General features: G+C 41.2%; 2 protein-coding genes across 2 annotated transcripts in view; both read left to right on the forward strand.

Moving 5' to 3' along the window:
- The first annotated feature begins 1,220 nt into the window (after nucleotides 1-1,220).
- Nucleotides 1,221-13,622, forward strand: atp6ap1lb (ATPase H+ transporting accessory protein 1 like b). Its single transcript, XM_034537452.1, has 7 exons — nucleotides 1,221-1,455; nucleotides 8,234-8,271; nucleotides 8,813-8,895; nucleotides 10,140-10,378; nucleotides 10,743-10,793; nucleotides 10,928-11,171; nucleotides 11,528-13,622. Exons 1-7 carry the CDS (start codon nucleotides 1,322-1,324, stop codon nucleotides 11,762-11,764), a joined length of 1,026 nt encoding a protein of 341 aa, XP_034393343.1. The 5' UTR covers nucleotides 1,221-1,321; the 3' UTR covers nucleotides 11,765-13,622.
- A 13,566-nt stretch (nucleotides 13,623-27,188) lies between these two features.
- The window catches only part of cacna2d3a (calcium channel, voltage-dependent, alpha 2/delta subunit 3a), a 108,532-nt gene continuing 107,866 nt past the window's right edge, over nucleotides 27,189-27,854 (forward strand). Inside the window, exons 1-2 of the mRNA XM_034538243.1 lie at nucleotides 27,189-27,313; nucleotides 27,601-27,682. Coding sequence (XP_034394134.1) covers nucleotides 27,189-27,313; nucleotides 27,601-27,682 — 207 coding nt within the window. The remainder of the gene's footprint in view (nucleotides 27,314-27,600; nucleotides 27,683-27,854) is intronic.

Genomic DNA, 27,854 nt, shown 5'->3' on the forward strand with positions numbered 1-27,854 from the left:
TCACACACTCAGCAACACCCTCATTGAGCACACACACACAAACTAAATACTATATATGATATAGTCCTACAAACCATTACACATGGATGCTCATAAATGTGTGGCACATTAGTTACACAACAAAAGACACACAGATGAGGCAAAAAAAAGAGTGTTGTTAGCGTATTTCACAATACATTATCCACCCAATTTACTAATAACATGGCGTCTCAGGTTTTAATATTTAACTCAATATTAGCTAAAGTATTATTTCCAATGATCCTTGGTATAATCAGTATGTTTTTGTTGCGTATAAAAGTGAAAACAAATTGTAGTGTGAATCATTATCAGCATGATTGTGAACATCTAATATGATAATAGGTCACAACATTTGGTTATATAACCACTCAATGTTCTGCTCTAAAAATCATCATATCATCGGATATGGAAATACAAGATGTGAGATGATGTATCAAGATCCTGAGGCATCAAATGCATTGGGGGCTAAATAATGAGGAGAAAACTGGATCGGCCATCAGGGTCGTCAGGGTTGGACCCTCAGTCACGTCTCTTCTCAAGGCTGCTCAGCTGCTCCTGTCATCCATATTTGCAGCCTCAGTGGACAATTCTGTCAGCCGCGGGCCCTCTCAGCGCTCACAACAACACATAGATCAAGTGAATTAATTCTGCTTTTGTGGAAGTGTTCTGGAGATCTAGGTCATGCAGTCATGGCGCTGTTTTTTTTGTGGCCATCTGAAGTCACGTCAACATCCTCCTATCCTCTGACCTTGACATTCCCAGGTGATTTTCCACAGAGAGTGTGTGTGTGTGTGTGTGTGTGTGTGTGAGAGCCAGCTGCTGTGACTGTGTGTGTTTGTGTGTTTGTGTGTGCTGGCTCATGTGCCAGCATGGATGTGTGAGTGTGTCTACATGTGTATGGATGTTTTAATTTGTAGGTAGCATAGGTATGATGAGATGTGCTATGAAAAAGAATGAGCCGTTGTCTATACATAGGGCTTGCCTGCGGCTATGTGTGCATGAAACAGAAGAAGAGAAGATAGAAAGCACAGGAGTGGATGTGAGGGGTGTGTGGGTGGGTGGAGGGGGGGGGGGAGCAGAGTGTGAGAGGCAGAGGGAGGATGACAGAGAAGGGAGTAGGGTGGGAGGAGAGGAGAGGAGGAGGGAGGGTGCAGTGAGAGGAGTGTGACGCAAGCTAATCGTCTCTGCTTGCTGCTGATTGGCCGCAGTGGCTGCCAGTCAGAGGAGCTGGGAGTCAGGCACTGCTAGGAGAGCAGATTATGAAGCGGAGCTCAACCAGCGGCAGTCTCTTTTCATTGTCTCAATGGCTGCACACGCATTCCTCCTCAGCTCCCTCGCCTTGCTGTCCGCTCTCAGCCGGCCTGGGCTCTCCTTCTCTGAGGAAGAGTATCAGCCTGGACTCATCTATGAAGAAGTGCCTAAAATTCTTGACAGAAGGTAAATCCATCCTCTCTATGTCTGTGAATGGAGGGGGGGGGGGGGGGGGGGGGGGGGGGGGGGGGGGTATCGGGAGATGCATGCGGTTATGCTGGGATGCTGATGTGTTCTGTTAGGGTCTTTCTTTCTCCCCTTCGCCTCCCTTTCCTTCTCCCCTATGCCACCTTGGTTGTATCACAAATAGTGCATGCCGGTAGTATTGGTGTATGAAACAGAGCTGAGCTGCGAGTCTTTGTTTGTCTCAGTTTTGGACACTGCATTAGACGCTGCTTATCGATCACGGATGGGGCTGTTGTCTCTGTACAGTAGTGTTGGTCTGGCAGAAGGGAGCTAAATAAGGCTGGGGCCCTGGGCCTGCAGGAGAGAGGGGAGGACAGAGGAGAGAAGAGAGGGGGGCAGAGAAGGTAAACAACGATGGGACAGGGAGGAGAGGATACATCAGGGATGGTCTGTTGGGGTCTGTTTACTGATGCAGTCATTGAGAGAGAGAGAGAGAGAGAGAGAGAGAGAGAGAGAGAGAGAGAGAGAGAATAAGGGAATTCTAGCCGACTATGTCTGCATAATGCACATGCAGTCCTGCAGGTCAAATCTGGATAAAATATTCAGAGCTCCAACCTAGGGGCACTCACAACAGTGTCACAGGGACGAGGCTGAATGGACATCAGACAGGGGCCTTTGCTAGCAACATAAACATCAACGCAATAATACTGTGACAAACAACATGTAAGGCTCTTGAAACTATGACAGGCATCATTGCTCACATAATCTATAGTGCGAATGCTTCAAAGCCATAATATGTTGCAGTTTCTTTCAGGATAGTAATACACTTTGTAGAGTGAAAGATTACTACTGTTATTACTGCCATGCTTTCATTTATTGCACAAACAATATTATCTGTTGACATGTTTGCAAGAGTAGGGCACAGATAACTTGGATTTAGAATTCAATATACACCGTCTCCTGGGATTGCTCTCGTTCCAGCTCAATCTGGTGTTTGTGAAACCCTGACAGATCCCTATCTTAACTTTTCACTGCAGTCTCTCCGACGGAGAAAGGCTATATTGATTTCTCCTGGGGTTTCAAGCCTATTCCCCGGATCAAACTTTGTACGTAATTCTCCAACGTAACAGTTGAGGTCCCTGTTCACAGCTCTAACACACACCAAGACACTGTTGTATAATAGCAGCTTTTCATTTCAGAGGCCTTGTAGGGTGCAATACATACAGTAGGTTGGAAGTGCAGAAGGAAAGGTAAAGGGAGTTAGAAGCCTCGAGTGCTGATAGACATGGGGCTGCAGACGGATGTGAAGAGAAAATGTTCAGTAAGCTTAATTTGCTTTGGTAACTGACATGTGTAGTACTATGACACATATGCAACTGGACTTTGATTGATAGCCAAGAACATTACACATGTATTTAAAATACTAGCCGGACATGACCCACTGTATGTTCATATCTGCCTGAACAACCCCATTCATCATCATACAAATACTTTCTCTCGGAAAGTATGTTAAAAGAACATTTTGAAAATAATGATGCCTTTCCCTGTTTAAAACAAAAATAATTGCAATAATAATAAAATAATTGCAGTTCAAGAGGTCATACATAATTTGACAAATGTTAACTGTTAAATGTTAATTTTTTATAAAAAGGTTAGAATCTCACACTAAAATAATCAAAGCATTCATTCATGATGAAAATGATTCAAATATGGGTACAGATTAGGGGTCCAAAGACTTTTTGAAATTACTTCTTCACTCATCCGGCCAGACTAAATGAGAGGAAAACTGAAATGAGATCTTGCAGCTGTAGTTTAAAGTTGTTTGTAAATTATGCTGTTGTAAAACTAATTAAATGGATATCACACAAAGCTGATCACAAATGTTGTAATGAGAATTCTTGCTATTGCATAAAAAACGTTTTTAAAAAGTCCCACATTTTAATTAAAATAAAATCCTTTTTTTCAGTGTTAAATTAACCTGGCTTAGTACATTTCTCAAACAATTATACAAGTCAATTAGTTTTGACCCAATTGCTGGAGCCTGCTACAACAGACTCACATGACATTATATCATTCACACTATCTAATGAAAATGTCCCCTGATGCATTTACAAAGACTCAATGGGGTCAGCACAATTAGAACACATCTATCCATATTAACTCATTCTCAAGCTACAAAATTATTGTAAAATTCTGTAAAGTAAAATATATTTCAAAAGACACAAACTGCACTGCAATATACAAGTTTAAGGAATATGTTGTTAGTTAGTTGTTTGTTTAAAGGTTTATCCATCGCAGTGTATAGTAAACATGTGCTTAAATTAATCTTAAACTGTTAAACACTGTGAGACCAAACCAAATATAGACACAGATTAGAGGTTAAATAAAGTATTGGATTTACTGGATGGATCAGTGGTGGATCCCCTTAAAGAAAAGATTACACGGTTAAAACACCACCAGCTAATTTTTACAATATTCACACATTAGTTAGTGAGAAAAGATCAATTCAAAAGCGAGTATTCATCAGTATAAATATATTTGTGACTCCCCGTTTGAACGCAATCATGATGTTAGTGTGTCCACCAGCACTGAGGTATTTGATCTCAGAGGCGTAGGAAAATTAACATAACTCTAGCACTTGACCTGGGGTCAGATTTGAAGCTGCAATCGACGCTACCGTAAAATGGCAGCAGGGCTGTGGGCGGCTTTTTAGTGAACTCCTCAAGCTTAATCTGCACTAATAAATCTATTAATAGGACAGCACCTGCACCGTGGAGGATTAAGACACAATGTCTTGCCATATCAGGGACACAATCGTTAACCCCAAACATGGAGTACTTTTTAATAAATGAAATTAGAAACCAAAATATTACTCTCTCTGAGATTAACATAATTTTGAAAAAGTAGTTCACCCTGTAGGCTACATTGTGAAATACTATCATAGCTGGGTTTGAAATTTCATGTCGGCATAATATAAGGAAATATGAGCATAAACACACGTCTGTGTAGTCTGATACACTATTGATATACGCAATGGTTCTAGGCCTTAGAAGCCCAGTTCTAATGGCTAAAGGTCAACATTTTATTTCTAAATATGACTCTGTGCTAATATTAAATATCAATATTAAAGTTTCTAACAAGCTAAATCAGCCACACAGAAAATAGATGACTACTGTACTCAACAAAACTAGCTATTACTCCCCAGCACTGTATCCCTGTTGTAAAATGTAAAGGCTTGGCCGGGCTGATCCTGGTTTACAGAGTCTCAGTGGCTCAGCAGCCTATGGGAGCAGAGGAGAAGAGGATTTATTTACAAGTTTATGGAGCAGGCACCACACCTTCTCTCTATCAAGACCCACACAGCAGGGGCACAGATGAGGGATCCATCTACGGGTTTGAATAAGGAGGTCCAGTACCGTAATGACCGAGGCACCGTCAGTAGCGTAAATGATTCTCATCGCCGTTAATATTTAAAAGCGAGACACTTTCTTATCTAAAATGAACTGCAATCGTAAAAGACCAATGAGCATCATCGTGTGTTCAATCTTGTACTGGTAATTTGGACATTTGTTCAGTCTATGCGCATGTTTGTGCACACATATTTAGGGATATATGCAGAGGGAGTGAGGTAAGCCAAGGAGTGGCTCTGGCATGGCTTTGATTATATAAAGGGCCTGTTCAGCACCCAGGCACCGTGTGACAGGCTGAGCCAATGACGGGGCCGCAGCAGTCCTGGGTTGCTGACCTCGCGAAACTGGCACAGGAACAAACGGCTGGGCTTTAGTTAGCACTCACGCTTGCACAGACTCCTCTGGCTCCTTCCAACCAGCTGGGGCCGAGGTGCAGAGGAAGGAGTGCTTATTCACTTGTGTTTGGGATGGGCTGGGGTGAGGGAGGGGAGGGGGGAGGGGCATATGCAGCGTGTTTACAATGACACAATCCCCACAATCCCCATCTGCAACTATGCAGTGTTTATATATATATATATATATATATATATATATATATATATATATATATATATATACAGTGTTTATACATATATAAATCTGATATTCAATTTAGATGTCTGGAGGGATTTTTAAAATCTTTATGTTGTCATAACATTTTTACAGTGTTTACATATAAGTGCAGGTGATAAGTGAGCAACGTCCAAGTACCTACCTTGCCACTGAGGTTTCAGTCACAACTACCAGCTGCCGAAGGCATAGTGTGCTTTTGGCAGCTCTTTCATAAACAAACATGCTTACCCAGCATTCACCTGGGCAAATGTAAATATTTGGATTTATCATACAAGTAAATTATCATATTGTTAGACATGAAATAGTAGATGAAGAGTGTGCTTACAGAAACAAACACACATACGCAAGAACACACACATCCCAGGGAGTCTCCAGGTTGAAGAGCTGGTATACAGGAAATGACAGCTTTGTACCTTCCTGCTGATCACTTATATACATGTCCATATTTTCTATAGACCTCGTTATCGTTAACTGGACTGAAGCTTAATTCAATTCAGTTTGATTTATTAACAAAGAGCCACATTATTACTCTACAGATGTGTAATAGGTGACCTGAAACAAAGTCAAAATCAATCCAAACATGAAAGAGCCTTCATCTACACGTTACATATCATGATTACACCCTCTGCTTTGAAAGTACATGGCGACTTGAAGTAAATGACCTAACACTGATGCATTTGAAATGAGCTTGAATACAATGGTCACAGTCAAAGTTAAAATTGACTGGACGGGTGTACCGTAACTCACAATTTTGGAAATCAGTGCTGCTGTTTTAATTAACAATTGAATTGTCTGAAATACCACAGGCTATGCCATCATGCCGTAATCTCTTCATCTTCTTCAAGACCGGTGTCTCTCCATATTTGGGCTCCATTGGACTCGGCCTGTGCTTACCTCTAATCCAAATCCATCTGGCAATAAACTACACAATGTTGTCCAGGTGGAAACTGCACCAGACGAGTAGATAACTACTCCAGGCTGCTGGAACTGACGAACAACCTATCCAACATCTGTAACTTCCAGTGCTATCAGACACACTGATACCGTTTAATTTTTTAGCTTCTGCTAAAGTCTGCTCACCTTGTATTGATCTTTAATTACACCGCCCTGTCCGAGACCAATGCGTTATTGTGTTTACATGTGAGAATGAACTAGACAGCTGCATAATCTCTTCAATCTGAAGAGAAAAAGTAGACAGCTACGTCAAAGATATTGTGCCTTGCATCCATGCATGACTGAGTCTATAATTCAGCCCCTGAGCCAATCAGTGAAAATGTTATAGTTAAAGATCCATCATTTCCTCCTTGAATCTAGTCCTACAGTTTGAGATTTTTAGCATGAAAGGCAAGAGAAAACAATACATGTTGTACGATACATAGCCACATACCCATTCACATTATGGAAAGAAAAATATGAGAAAAACTTCATATTAATGAGAAGGTAATTTTCTTTGCCATTACCAACAACAAAGCCTGATAATGTCACAAATTAAGATTAAATGTGACTACACATCACATGGTGTCATGGCCTGTGGAGTTAAGAAATAATGTAGTAAAAATAGAGATTTTTCTTTTTATTACCAAATATAGGTTGGAGTTCATAGATCACTTAACTAGAGTACAATATATGGAGCATCTCTGCCGCTGTCTGGTTCAGAGAAACAAAGTGTGAACAGTATTCGATAACAGCAGTCACAGCTATTGACTAGCTTTTGTGTGTTTGATAAATATTCAGGTCATCCTCAGTCTATCTTATGTATCTACTATAAAAGCCGTCCCTACAAGATCAGAGCGTTACTATTCAACTAAAGATAACAAAGATGAAGATGAAGGTGTCAGACATTGCCTTTGTTGTGCTGCAATTCATAAAATGATCTGAAATACTAATGACCAGAGCTGATAAACAAACAGACTGAAGTAATGCCTGGTGACACGACAGAAGACACATGTTTGCTGTCATGCCCATTCCCACCAGATTTTAGAGTTTACCTTTTACAAGTCCTGTATATTTATCAATTGGGAGAAGATTAGCAAGCCAGATGTTCGCTAGGGACGGGCTGGGTCAGACCACACAGTCAGAGTATTGGGTGGACCATCACAACAAACCAAACTGGCCATCAGTGCCGCCTAGTAAGCCCATTGCTGGCGTATGACGTCTTTGATTAGACAGTTAAACGGATCAGGATTAACTTCAAGAAGTCTGTGGCTACACAGGGTTTAGTTACACCGAGAGGTACACAGCTAGGTCAAACATGTGAAGGAAAAGGAAATGCTCCGTCCTCTTTTACTTTTGCACTACGTAGGTCAGTTGCACATCAAAGATCGGTCATTTAGTAAAAGCAACCCAGCACACAAAGACTGCATTCGTGCATCATAGACACCAATCAGACCTGCGGACTGATATGAAACGATGCAGGCAAAGTCTTGTACGTTTATACTGAGTGCTCTACTGCATCGTGCATATATATGTCATGTATAGTGGAAAACTATATTTTGTAAATGGCATGCCATACACAAAACATGTAATATATATATATAATATAACATCCATTATTCAACATATAATATTCATAGAGGTGTTTTTTGTTGTCCCTGTGTTTACTGCAGCTACATCAGTAGACAATAAACCTTTCTATAAAAAAAGGCTCAATAAACATCTTGTATATTATGGAGCATTATCAAAAAAAGAAAAACGTTCAACATGTTCCTGCATCTTGTGATCCCCAGACCTCATTGTGCCTTCTGTCTTTTTCACAGCAAAGAGAACCCCAAACAAGCAACAAGAGTCACATCAAGTAAGTGACAAATATTGTGTCACACAAGGCCTAATTCGATCAAGCCTGCCATGTTCATTTGGATGCTGATGTGTTGGATAGAGAGACAAACGCATGTCATTCTTAATGCTTAGCTCCAACAGAGTTTGATGTGTGGCTTGTGTGTGATCCATGCACCTAAGTGGCAAATCAGATGTGTTATATTCAGGCTCTTTGACAAAAAGCAGAGAGAGAAAAAGATGGAGACATTCCTTTAAAATATGTGATTGCAAATTATATGTTTCTGGAACAGTATTTGTAAACACTGAACAATATTAACGTAACTGAAATGAACTGCTGATGAGTCACTGTGATGACGCAAAGCTGCTGGAAATAGATAGGAGCCTGAGCAGCAAGCAGTACGCAGGATCTCTCTGTGCTTATTTGAATGGGTCTGCGGCATGTGTGAAATCGGCTGAACTTTTATGATTATGTTGCAATCTGCATTGCAGCATTGCAATCAGCTTAATGTGTGTACTGATATAATCTTTCACGGTGCAGTAATGTGTGTACGTGTTTTCAGGTCAAGATGGTGGGTATGGCTTAGAAAGTGAAGAGGTTATTTTGACGCCTGAAGATGAAAACCCACTCAGGAGAATACTGCAGGTACACACACTCTCTCTTCTCCCCTCAGTATCTCCACCATCAGCCCTCTATCTTTTACTGCACATACAAACACACACACAGACACACACTGGGATGCACACACACAAACAAAACAGAGCATAAACTCACTCAGCCACACTGTTTGACCTTGGATGTGGGAATGCTGTTGGTCTCACATTCACCAGAGGTTACACATCCTTGCCACCCACATACATAAGACCACTCAACTGAAAATGCACTATATGCTGTATCAGCTGATGCATTCAGGCCCAATATGAATTAATGAACTCCTTGCAGTAACCTTTCCTAAACTAACAGATTCAGTATTCAGCTTTTCAAATGTTTTGTTCCATACCTCACATTTCCAATGTTTATCCAAATACTTTACAATTAACAAACAAACAAACAAACTTTACATATCTTGTAAAACAGTGCTGTATTAGCCCAAATGCCCTCCAATGAGATGTGGCCTTTGAGCAAAGAGATTAAAAAGCTAGAGGGGGCTGTTTCTATCTGCACAGTACAGAAATGCAGTCTAACAGCTACCACACTATTATATGCAAATTCAGAAAGCTCCTGTTTTCAACAGAGAAGACAACACAGCTCCATTCTCATTTTAGATTCAGTGGTGGGTGGAACACTGAACATGTTAAGGTCAAAATGACTGTAAATTTCCCTTTTTTTAAAATTGGGCCTCCATAAAAGGGACGTACAGATACCAAGCAAGCTTGGTTTGGATCAGTTATATAGAACACATCAAAAGTATTCTCGGTATTGATACATGCATGTTGCGTTGTTGTCTAATGTGTTGAACAGTTTGACTGAAATGGTGACATATATTGAGGAATAGGATAACTTGAATGTACTGTATTGCTTTGTGCTAGTTCAGTGGCTGGATCCTCCAACATCTGCATGTCTAGGCTGAATTCCTACTATTTTGGTTCACAAATTTGAGGTCAACTGCCTAGTAATTTTTTTAAAATTCATTCAACAGCTAGATTTTTGGGGTTTTCTTGATGCTAAATACTTATTCAAAGGCGAGCAGGATCAGCAAAAACTTTAGGGCATGCACCTTTTGTGGGTCACACCCAGCTGCTGAACTGGGGCATCACTTATGAGTATGTCTCTGAATACAAATCTAATTGCCCTGTAGAGGACAAATAATGCAAAACTGCTGTTGCCCATGGTGCTGGTTCTTTATTTTCTCTGTGCTTAATTAATTACAACTTGTTATATGTTTGCAGCCTTTTAACTGGCATCAGCCAGGGATGTCTCACAGTAAGAGGAAGCTGCTCCAGTCTCTGATGGGGCCTTATGGCCCACTGAGCGTGTCTTACAATGGGAAGACCTGCATTCTGTTCAAGGCAAAGCGCTTGGCAATCCGCTATAGGAACCATACCTTTATTGACCTGACTGAGAAGGTCTTCAACACCAACACACCTGTGGACACCAAAGGCTCCATCTGCACCAAGGAGAAAGCTACGTAAGACAAGTCTGGGGACAGACAGGGTCAGAAGTAAAACATGTGTTCGTTTTTAGTGAATTGTTGCCCTATTTACAAGACAGAATGGAAATATAGGAAATGCTCCCTTATCTACAGTAAAGCATCAGTATAGCTTTGATGCAACTTTAATTCAATATACTTTATTGCCATAAATGTGACAAGGACAATTACTTACTATTACTATTAGACATGGAAATAGAAATTAAATTATCTCAGGAAATGTGTGAAAGTATACTGAATTGAGAAGACAGTAATACGTTTAATATTCATAGTGTTATTTGTCATTTTATCTGAGTTGTGCAAAATCAGATGTTTTAAAATGTTTGGCTTTGTTTTACCGCAGGCTTTCATTACGGTTTGGTGATCTAGAGGACTTGCGAGGTCTAGTAATCAGGTAAAATGCTCATGCTTGGTTCAAATAATTTCACTGTCCAACATATTAACTAAAACTAATTTATCACAACGAGTATGTGTAAGTGCATACGTTTGAACTGTGCATGCGACTAATTATATTGTTTCCTCTGCCAGGCTTCAGATGTCAAACACTTTTTATGAAGCAGCTGGTCAAAACTGGTTCACACTAGACAGTGTTCACATCCACTACAACTGGACCCAGGAGGCCACGTTTAACGCCAGCGAGGTCTACGCTCCGGCCACTTCATCCTACCATTGCCAGCACGTCAGCAGCCTGCACAAATACGACACCCTGCTCGTGCCCAGCTCCCACACTGACACATCTGCTAACTGGCACATCACTTTCACTGATTTCCAGGTACACTGTCGCATAAGGGGCACAACCTTTGCTGTACTAGTTATGTCCGCACATTAACTGTTGTATCATAGTCTTTCCTCCCTATTCTTTTTTTTTTTTTTTTTTTACTTGTGAGCATGTGACTGTATGTTTGCCAGCCATTTTCTTGTGTTCCGCCTGTTTGGCTGTCAGTCCGTGGTCAGTCTGTTTACCGTCTGTTTGGCAGTTTGTCAATCTGTCTGTTTAGCCATCTGCTAGGCTGTCTCAACCTGTCCATCTGCCCAGTGTCTCTGTGCCTGGTCAGCCAAATAACAACCAGTTGTCCTCTTTAGTTTAGCTTAATCTCATCTTTCCGCCTTCTCTCTTTGCTCTTCCAGATCCAGGCCTTCAATGTGCAGTCAGACAAATTTGCATCGGCCAGTGACTGTGCCACTTTCCTGACACCCGCCATCCTGATGGGCTTGGTGACATCTCTGATCCTGCTCCTCGTCTTAGCCTATGCCCTACACATGGTGGTACACCTCAAGCACATCGACCGCTATGAGGAGCACAAAGCCACCGTCTACTTTCCCCGTAGTCCAGAAGCCGAGTTGCCAGACAAGAATAGCCTGTAAAGGAAAAAGGAGAGCTGGAGAACGACAGGAGAGAGGGAGAAGGAAAGCTGAGAAGCGACGCAGAGGGGAGTGCAAGTGAATACAAGAGTGAAAAAGTATCCTCCACAGAATATTTGTTCAACAAAATGACAACTTTGCCTGTTCATATGAAAACCTTGTACATCTCAACTACTTTAAGTAAATGCAGACCGTGGTTGGATACTTTTTCTTCTTTTCTTTTTGACCTGCATCTTGGCATCCCGATTTTGAATAAGGCCTTTGGATGTTCCAGCCTCTCCCTGAGAGATGGTTCATGATCCTGATGTCAAAGGTCAAGGACAGTCCTGGGGCCCTGAGGGGCAATAGCATATACAGGCCTTTACCCCAGTCAGCCATTAAAACCATAAAGGCTAGCAACTGTAGCTAATACAGCTAACATCAGATGCTCATTGTACGTATGTATTACATGGCTCACAAGTGTCATATTACAAGCTTCCATCACACACATTGTATTTCCAGCTTTCATTACAGTGTACTTTGTCTGATACCACTGCAAGAATTATATACTTCAAACAGTCAGTTTTATAGCTGAAATAGCCGTATTAGCTGCATGCCATAAAAGGCTGGTCTATCTGGGCTAGCACAATGTTTCCTAATAATAAGGATTACAGAGAGTCTTGCATGGATTGCAGCTTAAAATAATCAAATATGGCACAAAGTAGAAGGAGCTTGAAAATCTTTTGAGTGAAAGCGAAGAGAAATATCGGGAACCACTGGTCTAGCATCTGGCTGGAGGGAATGGACCAGTAACACTGGCCCTTCGGAGCCTCTGGAGTCTCTCACCCCACCCCTGAACAAAGACTGCTGCTTGGGACTTAACTGTGAAATTGCCTTTTGCAGAACACAGGCCAGATAAAGGGGAGTCCTACAAACTAGCACAACATTGGTTAGCTGTGAAAACGCTAACAAAAAACTATCAAAGAATATACAAGGAACTATGCTGCACAAGACTGCCCATCTGGGGCCATGGCAGGAAAGCGGGTCTTGCGATGACTTGACTCTCTGGGAGTCAAACGTTTGGACAAGAGAGGCCATGGTCCATCCACACCACTGGGTTTGAATGCCAAAGTGAAGCTGCAAAGGAGTTGCCATGAAATATGGTGAGAGACGGAGGGAGACAATGTGAAAATGAAAGCTAACCGTTACAGCTATGTACAAAACAAAACACACATACATGTACAGAAGGGTCACTCTGCGGATGTCTTTTTTTATATACAATGTAATCATGAAATACTATTAGGTACAGGATGACTATGCTAATCGTCATAACCAAAAGGATATACAAAGCTGTAGATACATTAAGATCTCTATACGATCATAGCTGTTTACTATCTTCAAAAGTTGCACAACTAATAAAAATAGGTCCAAGTAAGACATTGTGCTATGAAGATTGGTGAACGTTTCAATGCATATGATTTTTTCTACAAAGTATAAACATATCCCACTGTCTGTCGATTTGTTTTAAGCTGGGCCAGACAATGCAATGTCCAGTTTCATCTAACTGTAAATTACAGTACAAATTTCTACCATAGAAGGACGATACTATGGAATGCCGTCCACCAACCAGGACTTATAGATGCCATTATTATGCCAGAAGTCACACTAGCAGCAATAACAGCATCAGTAAGTCATTACTACAGATAAAAAACACTCAGCATGACAGTAAATAGATATCTTAACATTCGATATGGCAATTCTGTCAATCTGTAGCAGTGTGAAATGTGTTCTTTGGTCATAAATGTATCCTACAAACTATGGAATGAGCGGAGGCAGTTTGTCCCACGACCAACTGATGTAGATTGAACAATAAATGGTATTCAGAGGAAAAGTGTGACGCGTGTAAATGTGAAATTGTACTGCATACAGGATCACACTTTTGGTCACACTTGGTGATGAAACTGATACCAAATCGATCTCAATCGCATGATGCAGGCCCATTTCCCAGAATGTTAATCACATTGTTAATTGTTACCCACAGCTCTCCAGCCCAGTGTCCAGGTCCTGTGCCAGCTCTGTCTCCCCTCCTGAGTGCCATCTGCTCTCTCCTCTCACATTCTCTCTGACCTAACATGTCAGTACAGTTTACCTGCCGACACCAGTCCAATCAAACACATTCATGCATACTTCATCGGCAATAGCCATACGAAATGTGATCTCATAACCAACGCCACACTGTCACCCCTCGTCTGCTGGTCATAATGCTGTCATATAATCTATATTCATGGCCCATAAACAGTTTTAACGGTATTTTACTTGCACATTGTTATTTTAAAGAGTTAAATTACTATCTAACAGCTACAACTGGCCGGCATACTGATAACCAGTGTTACGAAGTATACACGTGTTTTAGTAATATCATGAACAACCAGAGTCAGATAAGTGCGGTGTACCGTGAAGTATATTTACTTTACAGTTATTCGATATTTCGATATTGCTGTTTCTGAATTTTTGTTTGCTGCCTTTGGATTCGGGGTTTACGTCAGTTTCCGGTCAACGGGACGCAAGAAGTGTCTGAAGACGGCAAAAAGGACGCCTACAGGTAAGTTAACCCTAAAGTTGTGTCCTCTCAGCTGCTGGGAAGAATCAAATCAACACCCATCATTGAACCACAGGGGCAAGTTACTTCCGTGAACTCACAGCTAGGCCTACCATTAACGATAGAATAACAGCCCTAACCCCAACGTGTCACCTATGCAATGCCTGATCATGAACCAACACCAAGGAATTATTTTCAATAAAGTCCTCTTCCACTGCCTGTAGTGACAGTGTGTCCAGATGGTCGTACATGTTGTTGTTGTTGTCGTATTGTAACAAGGAGCAACATAACTGTTTGGTGTTTTTAGAATATCCTGGAAGTTCATGGAGATCAAGAAATTAGTGTTTGATAGATTGTGCACAGGGGGCTCAATGAAGGGCCGGATTGAAGCTTGTGGACTGTACGATATGGAAAGTGATGTGATAAATACTTTTGTTCCCTGTGGAATTTAGGTCAGGGGGTCACCTACATTTGTTTGATTATTTAGTGACTGATAATATACATTATTATACATTGTCATAATGTTCTGCTTTTGTTAGGCTACTCAAATTCAGAATAACACATAGAGGGTGAAATTTGTGTCTGGGAATGTGCGGCTGTCTCCTCATGGAAACAACACACCCGAATGTCATTGACTAGTCTCATCGACTTGTTGACTGGCTTTGCTTGGCGCAGTCCTGTGAGATGAAATCATCCACCTTCTTGATCGCTCAGCACCAATCAGAAATTAAGATGATGCATAAACGTGACGAAATCTTTGTATGAAAAGGCAGTTTTTTCCGGTCCTGGGGAGTTGTTGTGACTCCCCTGGTATTGCAATATCAGCGTATTACTTCGCTTGTGATCAGAGAAATAAATCTACCAGAACGAGATAAGTTGTTGGCTGAATTGTTCCAAAGGCTCTTCCCATGCAGACAATTCTGAACGACGCTAACAGGACCTTGAGAATCAGTACTGCATTTGATTTGGCCCGTGGAGTAGTTATTGGGGTGCTGTGAGACAAAGTACTGCACAGATACACAGCCAAACAACAAATAGTCCTTCGACCCATTGGTTAACTGGTTAATGATCACGAAGATCACAAGCAAATTGCAGAGCTTTAGCAACATCAAAGAACTTTAGACTTCTAAAACATATAACCTAATAATTGAAATGAAGAAAACAAATCAACTTTGTGAGGAAAGTGGATGCCTATTGTATTACATATTACATCAATCTTTTAGTTTTGTTGCCAGATTGTACGCCTAACTTCAAAGAATTCTCCAGGGTAACTTATTTTATGACATGCAGTGACCATTTGGGCTGTTAGGTTACACAGATGTGCTGTAGCAGACTGTTATATCAAGTTGCTTACAGATCCAGTGGCCAGGACAACTATTAGGAATTATGGAAAGGAGGGACATCCATCCATCCATCCATTTTCAATACCGCTTATCCTCATTAGGGTCGCGGGGGCGCTGGAGCCTATCCCAGCTGACATAGGGCGAAGGCAGGGGACACCCTGGACAGGCCGCCAGTCCATCGAGGGCAGAAAGGAGGGACAACATTTTCCAAATTGGGCCCCTCAGTCACACCCACTCCAGGTCGTCTAGTTTCGTACCAGTATCGTGACTCTAGCATTAGACCTTAGCCCACTACAGTGGACCTTTATTTGTCTGCATTGCTCTTCACATTTGCTACATTCAGCTTCACCTGTCAAACCCGGTGCTTCTTCACATGTTTTTTGTACAGAAAAGTGACTATTTCGTCTGCTTTTACAATGTTCTTGTTCTTTTTAGTGGATTTTTGGGGAGGTATTTAGACTTAGCATGTCAGGCTGCAGTTCGCTTTAGATCTCGGTTTGGGTTTCAGATGTGGTTTAATGATAACAATACATTTATATATTATTAAAAACACATACATTTGTATTGTCAGTGGTAGAGGTTAGTAAGTTGTACCGTAATTGATCCAATTTCAGGATCAACCCTGACAGCGGGTGGACTGTGGTACAGATTGAGATGTATTGGAATCCATTGATACTCTAATAAATGCATTGAGCATGTCATTTTTAGATACACCCACTAGAGGTCAGGATAGCTCTTAATGTGTGCTGCAATGTACAACATTCTGTATTACAAGAGACAAAATGTACATTGCACACATGTAGTCAAATATGGGGCCCGGTGCTTATATCGTGTTTTTTAAGTGTTGTAATTTACCAGAATTTTCAACTGCAGATCAAGATTTTCAGACAAATTAAAAATTGCAATAAAATGCATGTTATGTTAGTTGCATAATCAATAATGTCTGTGACCATAAGATATAGTACTTAAGTCATACAGTAACAGGGGGACCTGCTGTGTATTTTTTTAAAGATTGTGTGGAAGCTTATTGTCAAAGGTCTGTGAACCCGAAGCCAAGTCCTTAACTTAAGTCTAATTATATTACATTCATTAAAAATCAACATTTGGTTTGTTTCTCAACCATTCAAGGTTAAAAATGTAACCCTATCTGTTTTGCTGTCACCGTTCCTCAAATAGATATATTTGAATTTGCTTCACATCTTAGAAAGTGTAACTTCACATAACGTGCTCTAGATGGCAGTGTTTGCATGTGTCACAGTCACTGTCGGTCACCTCTGGATTATTGTATGCCAAATAAAAAGGCAATAAGATTTGCACTTATTGTGGCCAATTATGAGAGCGAAAGTAAAGACACAATTCAAATGTTTCTTATTTGCTAGAGAGTTGTCAGCTCCAACGTCCAATAGACGTTAACATGACAACGTCATAAAATATTATGTACAATTGTGGGTATTTTCTAAATACTTTTTACTCCCTGATTTGAACTTCTTTCAGGCTTTTTCCTCACGAGATGAGAGGTATTTGTCTTAGTTAAGTCAAAACAGCTTTAATGACTAAATGAATTGTTTGATGAATACCTCCTGTATAATATTGTCTCTGCTTCCTTCCTCTGCCTTTATCTGTATTCATGTTCCATCTTCAATCCTTAATGTTTCTGTGTAAAATTTAATATTGGAAAATATCAAACACCCATGTGCCGTCGTCTTTGTTTACCTTTTTCTACGTCACTGGCTTCCATGCTTCCACTGGTCACCCTGGGTTCAACTTCACATTGCTATGAATTGTGGGTAATTCCCTCAGGCAAAGTCTGTTCATAAATGGCTCAAAATGTCTGCGAGAGAGCCCTCAAACACTCAACGCTTTGACAGTGGGACAGCCCTGAACCCTCACGGACTTTGCGGGAACGCGCATCAAAGTCCGTGAGTCCGTGAGTGTTGAGATTGGGATTTGGACATGAACAGAAGAGTCATGTTTAGTGTTTGTTGCTAATCTCTCCCTGTGCAGAACTCCGGAGCGAGGATCCTCAGAGTACTCCAAGCTGGGGATTCGGACTTTGTGGCCGTAGCCTGTGCGGAGACAGATAGGCCTGCCTGTTTTATATGTAAAGCTGCCAGCCAGAAAGCACAAGGCCTGCAGGGTACTGCGCACAACTCCTTTGTTGCAGCCAAACTGTGGTGAGGTCCCACTGTCTAAGCTGCTTTGCACCACAAGAGATGGGAAGGATACTAAGGATGGCATGTGGGTAAAGTTGGACCTTTTTAGGAATCTGTGTCCATCTGCTTTTTTACAGGATAGGGCCGGAATGGCAGCATCCTGGTAAAGATGACACGCTCTCCCTCTTCCTCCGTTATTCTTCAACCTTTTTAGTTCTTCTGTTTCTCATTTTTTACATTTCTTCATGTTTAGTGTGTCCACTGTGGTAAATAGTTTGGTATAATATTGCTCAGCCCATCACTGCCAGGGATTATTCTGCACTGTCAATCATTGATTGGCCCAATGGAGCACTTTGATGTGCGTTAGGACTTGGTGAGTTGACTATTAATTGAACATCACAGTTATGCCAATCACAGAGTTCCTCATCCTCTATCAGCATAGCTGCAGTGAATGGCCTCATGTTAGCCTCTTGGGCATGTTATCATTGCAAATGAGTTGGTTATCAACAAGACAGCCGAGGCTATGGGGCATAAACACAAATAAACAGCCCAAGGGTGGATCAGATGAGTTTCACTGTATGCTGCTCTAAAGAAGTTCAGTCATTTTGTTTAAAGATGTGCTGGCTTGTTTTATGAATATTTGTATTTTGTTTTGGTTTTTGGATACATATTGAGTGCTGTGGAGATACGTATTTGCTGAAAATAGGTTGTTTTGAAAATTGTGCCAAGTGAATCCGAAGAAACAACAGTCAGCTGATATAATGACTGAAAATAGGCTATATTGTCACTTAATTTGCAGCTGAGTAGCACAATGTTGGCAAACTAATAGAGAGAAAGCCTCGGTAAGAAAGAGGTGGGCTATCTGCTCAGTCTCACTGTAATTTCCTGTAGCATGTGGCATAACCCCATGCAAACAGTTCGCCTTTGAAGAATGATTTGGAAACATACATTTTAATAAGGTGCACTGAGGCACGGCCAACAAGACACAAAAAAAAGATAAAAAGGAGATTGCATATCTGAAATAAGCTGATGATGGAAGGGAGGGGAAAATAAAGGAGAGACAGAAAATAATGGGGGTAAAGAGAAGATTTGTAATAGCAAGGTGTTTTTTCTTTAATTGAAGTGGCTGGGAAATGTAAAATGGAATGGCATGCTTTGGGCAAATCAACCGTGAACATGTTGTGAATGTAGAGCACTTTAACACCATTTATAATCTGCTACACAAAATAATGCAATATCACAGACGTCTTTGCCGGCTGCCTGTTATTTCTCCACATAATGAAGCCACCTCTCCCATCAAGTCTTTTCTTTCAGGCAATCAGACAGCTGCTTGAGTCATTTCACATGGTTTGTTTGATGATGGAAAAGGAAATTGGTAAGTTTACTCCCAAATACAAAAGTCAGACTATCAACACAGAATGTGCATTAGATGTGTTTTCCTACTTTGTTATAGAGAGGTGAAGTCCTGCCCTTATTTTGGAAATGTGTACAGTAGTCAACGGCAAAGACACATATTTTTGTTGATCTTGCTTGATTTGTGCCATGATGTTTACATATGATGTTTGTCAATTTGAGAGATAGTCAAGAAAATGTTTTTATAGTTTTTTATTTTTCTGTGAACTGCATCTCTCGTCTCGCTCAATGTACGTCTCCAAGCTAGCTAGGTAACTAAGCCATCCATTTTCCACACACAAATATATTGTTATTCAACCTTATGTGTTTATCGAGAGGGAATCAAAAGTGTGAGTACAACCGGTAAGTAACACGCAGCTATCATAGCGTCAGCGATTAAAATATTTTAAATTGACAAACATCACATGAATAATTCATGACCCAATTCAAAAGGGGTCAAACTATAATTTGTCTTTGCTGTTTGCTACTTTATATATTTTTCTTACAAAATTCATTTCAATTCAATTCAGTATATTTTATATAGCCCAATATCACAAATTACAAATGTTCAGAGGGCTTTACAATCTGTACACATATGACATCCCTGTCCCAGGACCTCACATCGGATCAGAAAAAACTTCCAAGAAATAGAAAAACCTTTCACGGGAAAAAAGGGAAGAAACCTTCAGGAGAGCAACAGAGGAGGATCCCTCTCCCCGGATGGACAGAAGCAATCGATGTCATGTGTACAGAATGAACAGCGTTACAGAGTTACATAAACACATTCAATGAATATGACAATGTATGAATGGACCTCCACAATCCATGAAACAGAAGGAGGTAGAGAGGAGGGGGGGCGGGGCGCATCAACAGGGCCAAGGCAGGAGGCATCAGACACCTCCAGGTCCAATGGACCCTATGAGACGTGAAGTCATAAAGACTCCGGGGAGCAAGCAGAGTTAATAAGATGCAATGGAGAGATGTAAATTCATCCATAAGGAGAGAGAAGAGGAGATAGGTGCTCAGTGTATCCTTAAACATCCCCCAGCAGCCTATAAACCTATAGCAGCATATCAAGGGGCTAGACCAGGGCAAACCTGATTCAGCCCTAACGATAAGCACTATTAAAGAGGAAAGTCTTAAGTCTGTTCTTAAATGAGGTGACTGTGTCTGCCTCCCGGACTGAAAGTGGAAGCTGGTTCCATAAAAGAGGAGCTTGATAACTGAAGGCTCTGGTTTAAAAATAAGGTCTTGTGGTGGTCAACTGGAAGGGGTGGGTCTTCGCCTCTCTTTTACCCCTCTCCGTCCTGTCTTTCTCTCATTTTTCAATCATCTCTTGTTGCCATAGTCTCTCTTTTCCACCCTTCTATTTTTAGGTGGAGTGCCTTTAATTATGCATGTTGTCATCATGCTTTCAGTATAACTGTCGTTTAAGATGTGTGTGTGTGTGTGTGTGTGTGTGTGTGTGTGCTTTCTAGCATAATCCCTGCTTTCTGTTTGTTTACCTACTGCATCTGAACACAACCCCAGAGTTAGGACCATGTAAAGTGTGGGCTAAGAGACGCTTTGACCTTCAGGAGACTGGCAGTGCAGACAGCACAGTTTAGAAAAAAGGAAGAGGAAAAAGACTGGATGGATGATCATGCATGTTCACAGGCATACACACACGTATCCCGTTGTTATAAAGGTTGCCAAAACATTGTTATACAGTCAAATTGACTGAATAACAATCAGATTATTTAAATGATTTAGTCATAGATTCCTAACTGCACTTATTAATGACAAGAAAAAACTGAGGAGTGGTGAGACATTTAACAAAAATAAAGTGCTAAAAGATTTAACGCGGTTATCAGTGTGCAGTGTGCAAGCTAGCCTGACTCTTGGACTTCCTCACAAACCAGAACTGGAGAGCCATGCTGATCACTGATTTCCAACAAGGCACACTCTAAACATCAGATTATATGTCCCCACAAAGCTTCTCTTTCTCTACCTCTGTCATAGCATGCTCCAGTTGCTTTCAATTTACTGACCTGTCTTTCTGGAGCACCTTCTTGTGTCTCTCATTTATGCTTCAGCGTTTTAAAAGCAGATGGTTTCCCCCTGTCTCTTTCGCCGTTTCCATTTCAACTGTGTTTTCCAACTACATTCTTTCTCCCTCTCCCTACACATCCTTGTTTCCCCCTTTCCACTTTAAACTCCATCCACCCTCATTCTCTTCTGCTTCTTACATCTCCTCTATGACCATCTCTGTCCCTCCTCACCCCGGCGCTTCATTGTTTTGATATATGACCTAATTACTTGTCTAATTGAGGTTCTTGTATCTGACACGCAGTTTGGTGGTGGGGAACTAGATCTGGTCCCCTGCATGATGAATGTGAAGGTCATGGTCAGTGTGATTGTTTGCCAAACATCCTCTTTCTCCCCTCAGCATGGTTCACAGGTACAATTACTCTCTCATCACGAGAAAATGAGCTTTGAATCACATAGATTATAACCGTACTTACCAAAATAACATGCCAGTCTTTTTGGGCTCATGGTGTTCTTTGTCTACTGCATAGTGCAGTAATTTGTCTTTCATAAATGACTCAATGTTCTGATTCTTATCTCTGAGAAAAGGAAATGACTGGTGTATAATTGCTTTTAAACATAATTATGTTCACTAATATGCGTCCCATTCTGTAGATTTTTTTTAATGACAAGTTAATCTTTGGTGTCCTTTAAGAAAGCATGAAGCACTCTTTTCACTCTCTTCTCATCCTGCTTTTCACAGGATGTCTCCCCCTCTTCATCTTTTCTTTTGCTGAACAAGCTGTTTCTTTCTTTCACTACTGACCCAGTACACTGTGCAGGTCTGTGTTCCTTTTCAATAATTTATCAAATATGTAATCATACGCATAACATAACACACACACATAATAAAGAGATATATGTATTTATTTCCCCTTTAAAAATATATATTTATAATATATATATATATTTGTAGATGACCTTCAGACCAAAGCCCCTTATTGTGAACGTATGATTACTTAAGATATCCAGATTTTTTGAGTCCAGCTTATTTTACATCAACAAGGCTTAAAGACAATAAGTTGGATATTAGTGTGTCATAAAAAGACTTCCAAACACTGACAAAGCCATCTGGTTCCTAAGCAGAGAGTGATTTGACTGAACTGTATCTATTCAGTGAAGTTCACTAAAGTGCACACATAAAACAGTAATAATATAATAATATAAATGCCTTGAGGTTTATATTCTGCTCTTGGAAGCTTTGGGGCCTTAAGCAGTGACCGAATGGTAACATGCAGCGAAAACCTTTCGCACCCTTTCTAAATGTTAAAATGGAATCCAAACATCCACAGCAAGGAAGATATGCCAGTCTGGAAATTAGGCTACCTTTCATCAGCACTGAAGGGAAGCCAAGTTAATCTCTGTGCATAAGCTTTTTAATCATCTATTCAACCTAGTGTACTGTATGTTGACATCCACTATTGAGAATGATTTTTCCCAAAAGCGTTCATTCACTTTCCATCTTGTCCTAGCGCCGTCAGCCTTTAGAGATCAAATGATTCATTCCAGGACACAGTGTCAAGGAAAGCTCATTCTCTTGCTCTCGCCCTGTCCTGCTTTCACAGACGGCACACCGGGTATAAGCTCACCTCTCTCACATTGGTGTTGCTGTTGCCCCCTGCTGTTCATCGTGGCAAAGCTTGGTGTATTTTGTCCTTGTTTTCCGAGCCCATGAATCTTGCATGCGGTGGCTATTTTGATCCATGACAGTGCATATTCTACAGGCAGCTGTGTTCCATCTCATCAAATACAGTCCTCTGTTTCACTGCCGGTGCTGATGGAGGAAAGACTGTGGGATCTCATTATTAATTGAATTACGGGAGGTATTTCTGGGGCAAGGTGAGTTCTGAGCCTGGAAAGAAAGAATTATTTATGGTGTGCTTTGAAATTCCTGGGCACTAATGGGACTGAGCCCATCACTGTCTATAAAGATAAGAACATCAATGCTCACACTCATACACAACCTCCCACCTTCGAGTGTGGATACAAACCCGCCTGGATAGAGATGCTTTGGCTGAGCAATAGCTATAAATTATAACAACGTCACCCCATGATTTAACAGTTAGAATGAATGATAAGTGACTAGATGTATAATAGGTACTCTTTGTAGACCTGAAGGATAGAACTGTGGCATTTTCTCTGTATATAGTGACCACAGTTGTAAAAAAAACTTACTTTGACCGGTGCAATTCCTTAAAAAGCCCTGTGTTGTATCGTCAAGGCCTGTCACTCTGGTGCAGAACCCCCACTAAAATGTAGGTATAATGCTACAATTTAGGGTTAAAGATTGTTGACAAAAGTCCAGGTAAAAACCTGCATATTATGGGGAGCATGATTAAAGAAAGGAAAATCATATATGCTCATTGAAGTGTCAGCATATTCAGTTAAATCATGCCAACACGCCTACCCTTCTCCACCGATCCTTTATTCTGTAGGGATATGCAACATTGACCTTGGTGCTAATGAGCTGCCAGATATACAGGATCGCTGGTCGGCCTCAGGTCAGACTACACATCAGAAAAGGAAACATGGTCAGAGTGATGAAGCTCTCGCGCTACAGTCTCATGTAGTTTAGCTTTATATTCTTCCAAGACTTTTTTTTTTAAATTTTTTTTTTTTTGAGTACTTTTTTTTTTCATGGGGAAGGGCCCATCATCATCTTCAGCAGATTGAAGCCATCACTATTGGATGGAAAAGGAGGTGCATCATCAGAAATGTCAGAATGTTTCTCTCCGCTGAATTGCCAGGTACATCCCAGTCCCCATCAGCTTGGGTACACTCTGCTCTCCAAAATGAGGTGTGATTACAGCATTCAAAACTGAGGAAATGAAGGGTTAGAGGAGAAACAAGAGGGGTTGTAGGCGTGTGAAAATGGAAAGAAGTACTGGGTCATTAGTCTTTGATGTTTTTTCCTCTGATGTGACCCGTGACTAAGTCTTCTCCACATTTGTTCATAAAGTGTGTACGTGCAGGACTTTATTATCTATGAATACATTAATAAATCAATCTATCAATGCATTATTTTCCTCATGTATTCTAATAATGTCAGGTCTTGCTCACCCGGTTAAAAACCTCATCCCCATGGCGACTGCATGCTACGCCTTGTTGTTTCAAGGTTGACCATGGTGTGTAAAAGAATTCCTTGCTAATCCAGACTTTAGCCTCATACCTCAACGCCGCATCCATCCAGAAGATCTCCTGAGACGTGGCTGTGTAGCTCACATGCACAAATCTATCCTTAGGAAGTATGTGGAAAAGTCTGCTCCTCGCTATATCTGGAACTTATGTCTTTTGTTTACATTAATGAATAATATCACAGGCACAATGGCAATCTCTTTATAGTTGTGTCTTTTGGGTCACGGCTACAAGCTATTATCACAATTGAACCAAGAGGGACGAATGGGATGGTGTATGGAGTCCCATGGGACATGAGTGGTGCTACAATGTGTTTACTCAGAGGAGGTGAGACAGAAAGAAACAAGCCGTGGGAATTTATATTGAATTTATGTTCAGTAACCTTATTATCATCTGCCTTTTGTTTAGTTAAGAGCTGTTTGATTGGCTCAACTTTAATTACAAAAATCAACTACATTCATTCCGTTTCATGTGATTACTAAATTCAGGACCGAAATGGTGAATATGACCATTGAATATGTCATTGAAAATAAATAAGGAGGAAAGGCATCTGCAGGGGACACCAGCCAAAGGACCAGATGGGATGGAATAATATAAAAACCTGCGAGAGACTTATCCTGTTTATGAAGACTTCGTAAACTGAACTGCACCGATGTTTTTCTTACTTTATGTTGGTTTTATTTGTCCATTCAATCCACTGTAGCTTGCTATTATTCTGACCACATAGTACCGTCAAGTGAAAAGGCCTTGCCTTGCTCAGTGATATTCCTACACAATAACACTTCTCTCCCAGGAACTCTCAGGGCACACTTTACCTTGTGGATATAAACTCCATTCACGAAAAAAAAATCAGTCCAACTATAACAGCTGATATTTGTGTTTTTAATGTTTGCAGCTTTGCAGGGATAAGGAAACCTGTCTTTATTGCTGTATGCCATATGTCACATCCTCCATGTCTGTCCACCAGGCAACACGGAGATGCAGTTTAAAACCAACATGCAGAGATGGAAACACAAGATGCGATGCTCCGAATCAAGAAGGTAACACCATACAAATGGGCATTTAACTTAAAAATGTTTCATGTGTCCTTTAAAAAAAATAACGAGCAGTAAACAAGACAGAACATGATTTATATATTATTTTCCGCATAATATATATATTTTAGTGCTCTGCGTTGCACATTCTGCATTACTTCTGCAGCATATAGGCCTATATATATATATATATATATATATATATATATATATATATATATATATACATACACAGGCAAACATAAAGTTGCCAAAATTGATATGGGTAAAATTAATAATGCCAACCATCAGTTTAAATCAATTAAAAAGTGCAGAGTTGCTGCAGGTTAAAAAGGATATTACTAAGGTGTTTCTACTGTTTTGCAGAATGTATGCACAGTTTAGTTTTGTATTAAGAAACATCCCAGATGTGACGTTGAACTCTACTTCTGTATGCTTTGGTATTTAGACTCTTGCGAGAGCATATTGGTTTGTGGGTTTGACTGACAAAGACCATGTTTCACATTGATATTTCACCCACATAAGTCAAAGGTGAGTCTTCTAGTGTGAAAGAGGTGTGCCTGTAATAAACAGGGCACCACTTCTGTAGTGGTGGGCTATTCAGTCCGTGTGGACCCCCTTTCCAATGCTTTGCCAGAGTCCTTCCAGCTCTATGTGTGAAATGCAATCCGTCGCATGGGGTCCGATGCCTGGGGGCTCTCTTCCTCTTTCATAGCCCATATGAACACGCACTGCCACGTCACTGCTGCAAAGTGCATTTAATTGACATGCTTTTGTGCAGCACAACTGACTTATCATGTGGTCCTTCCCTCTTCCACCAAGAGTCTGCACATCCCCACTATACCTTCGGTGTCATTTTACACACACACACACACACACACACACACACACACACACACACACACACACACACGCACACACACACACACACACACACACACACACACACACACACACACACACACACACACTTTCTTTTGTCTTCTCCCTCTGTCTTTCGTCAGCACTTTGGCAGTAATTCTTGCTTCAGTGAACTGGGCATACAGTGCATGACTTGATCTGACATGAAAGCTAAAGGCTAGCTATTATTGCCCTGTACTAAAGCACATAAGTGGGGAGGAGAGAGATAGAGAGAAAGAGAGAGGCAGAAGTATGGCGTAATTCAACAACAATAGCAGCATCCTCCATAGCCTATCCTGGGAGTAAGGAGGGGAGAAAGTGTGTGTGAGAGAGAGAGCGAGAGGCAGAGAGAGAGAGAGACAGAGGCAGAGAGAGGGAGTGCGAGAGGAGGTTAGTTGCATCACTCCAGGAGTAGGCGTGCTCTTGTGCGCAGCATCGTTTGATGAGCTCCCCGGTTCCCCCTGAACCTCTGCTCTCTGCTCTCTGCGGGTGAGGTCGGTCAAACAAAGCGACAGAGCGGACCTTCCCTGCCGGAGGAGTCGAGCTCGACTTTCAGGCAGCAGAGCCGTGCTCGCCGCACCGGTCAGCGGGGCAACACCGGGGCACTTTGGATAACTCACACAGCTGAGGATCCGGCCGTTTGCCAACGCGCATCGCTCATCTGAACACAATGCCATGAACGATTTAGTCAGACAGCATACGTGACTTTTGACTACCTCCATTTGCCCCTTTTCTTTTCGTGTTTGGATTCTTTGGAGGGGGGAAAACAATCCACGGTGGCAGCATAAGCCCAAAACTCGCTCTGTGCGCGTATCTTTGCCCAAGATGCAGCTGGATCGGAGCTGTGTGATTTCCAGTGCGTGGTGTGTGTGTCTCCTTTTACTTTTCTCAACTCTAAGCTCCAGGGTCAGTGAGGTGGGAGGCACCCATCAAAGCATCCCTGCGTCCGTGTAAGTAGATGCTGTTTTATGCATCACTCGAAACTTCAAGACAAACTTGATTAAAAATACCCCATTCTGCATAAGTTCCAACACATATTTGATGGCTTATTGCGGTCTTTTGTTGAATAATTTCCGCTGCTGTTTAATGGTGTGTTTGTTGAGTGTGACACTTCTTCTTTATCCAAATGTCTGCCTATTTGTTGCATATTCTTAATTCTTAATCTGAATTGTGGCCTCTTCGTAAATATATTTATTGCGTTTCTGATTCATTGCTTGTCTGTGTGTGCCGTCTGCAGGGTGAAGCTCTGGGCTTCAGCTTTTGGTGGGGAGATGAAGTCCATCTCCGCAAAGTACTCCGGCTCCCAGTTGCTGCAGAAGGTGAGCAGTTTTATTGTCTGATGTCAACTTCAGTTGTCAAATTGAAGTACACCCTGGAACCTCAGTATTCCCCCAAAACAATCTTTTAATGTCCACATGACTGAAGTTGAGCAGGGTTTTTTGTGGGCAAGATATTTTCTTTTATAATGGAGCCTTATTGTCCTTGACATGT

Source organism: Cyclopterus lumpus, chromosome 7 (assembly GCF_009769545.1).
Source record: "Cyclopterus lumpus isolate fCycLum1 chromosome 7, fCycLum1.pri, whole genome shotgun sequence".
Lineage (NCBI taxonomy): Eukaryota > Metazoa > Chordata > Actinopteri > Perciformes > Cyclopteridae > Cyclopterus > Cyclopterus lumpus.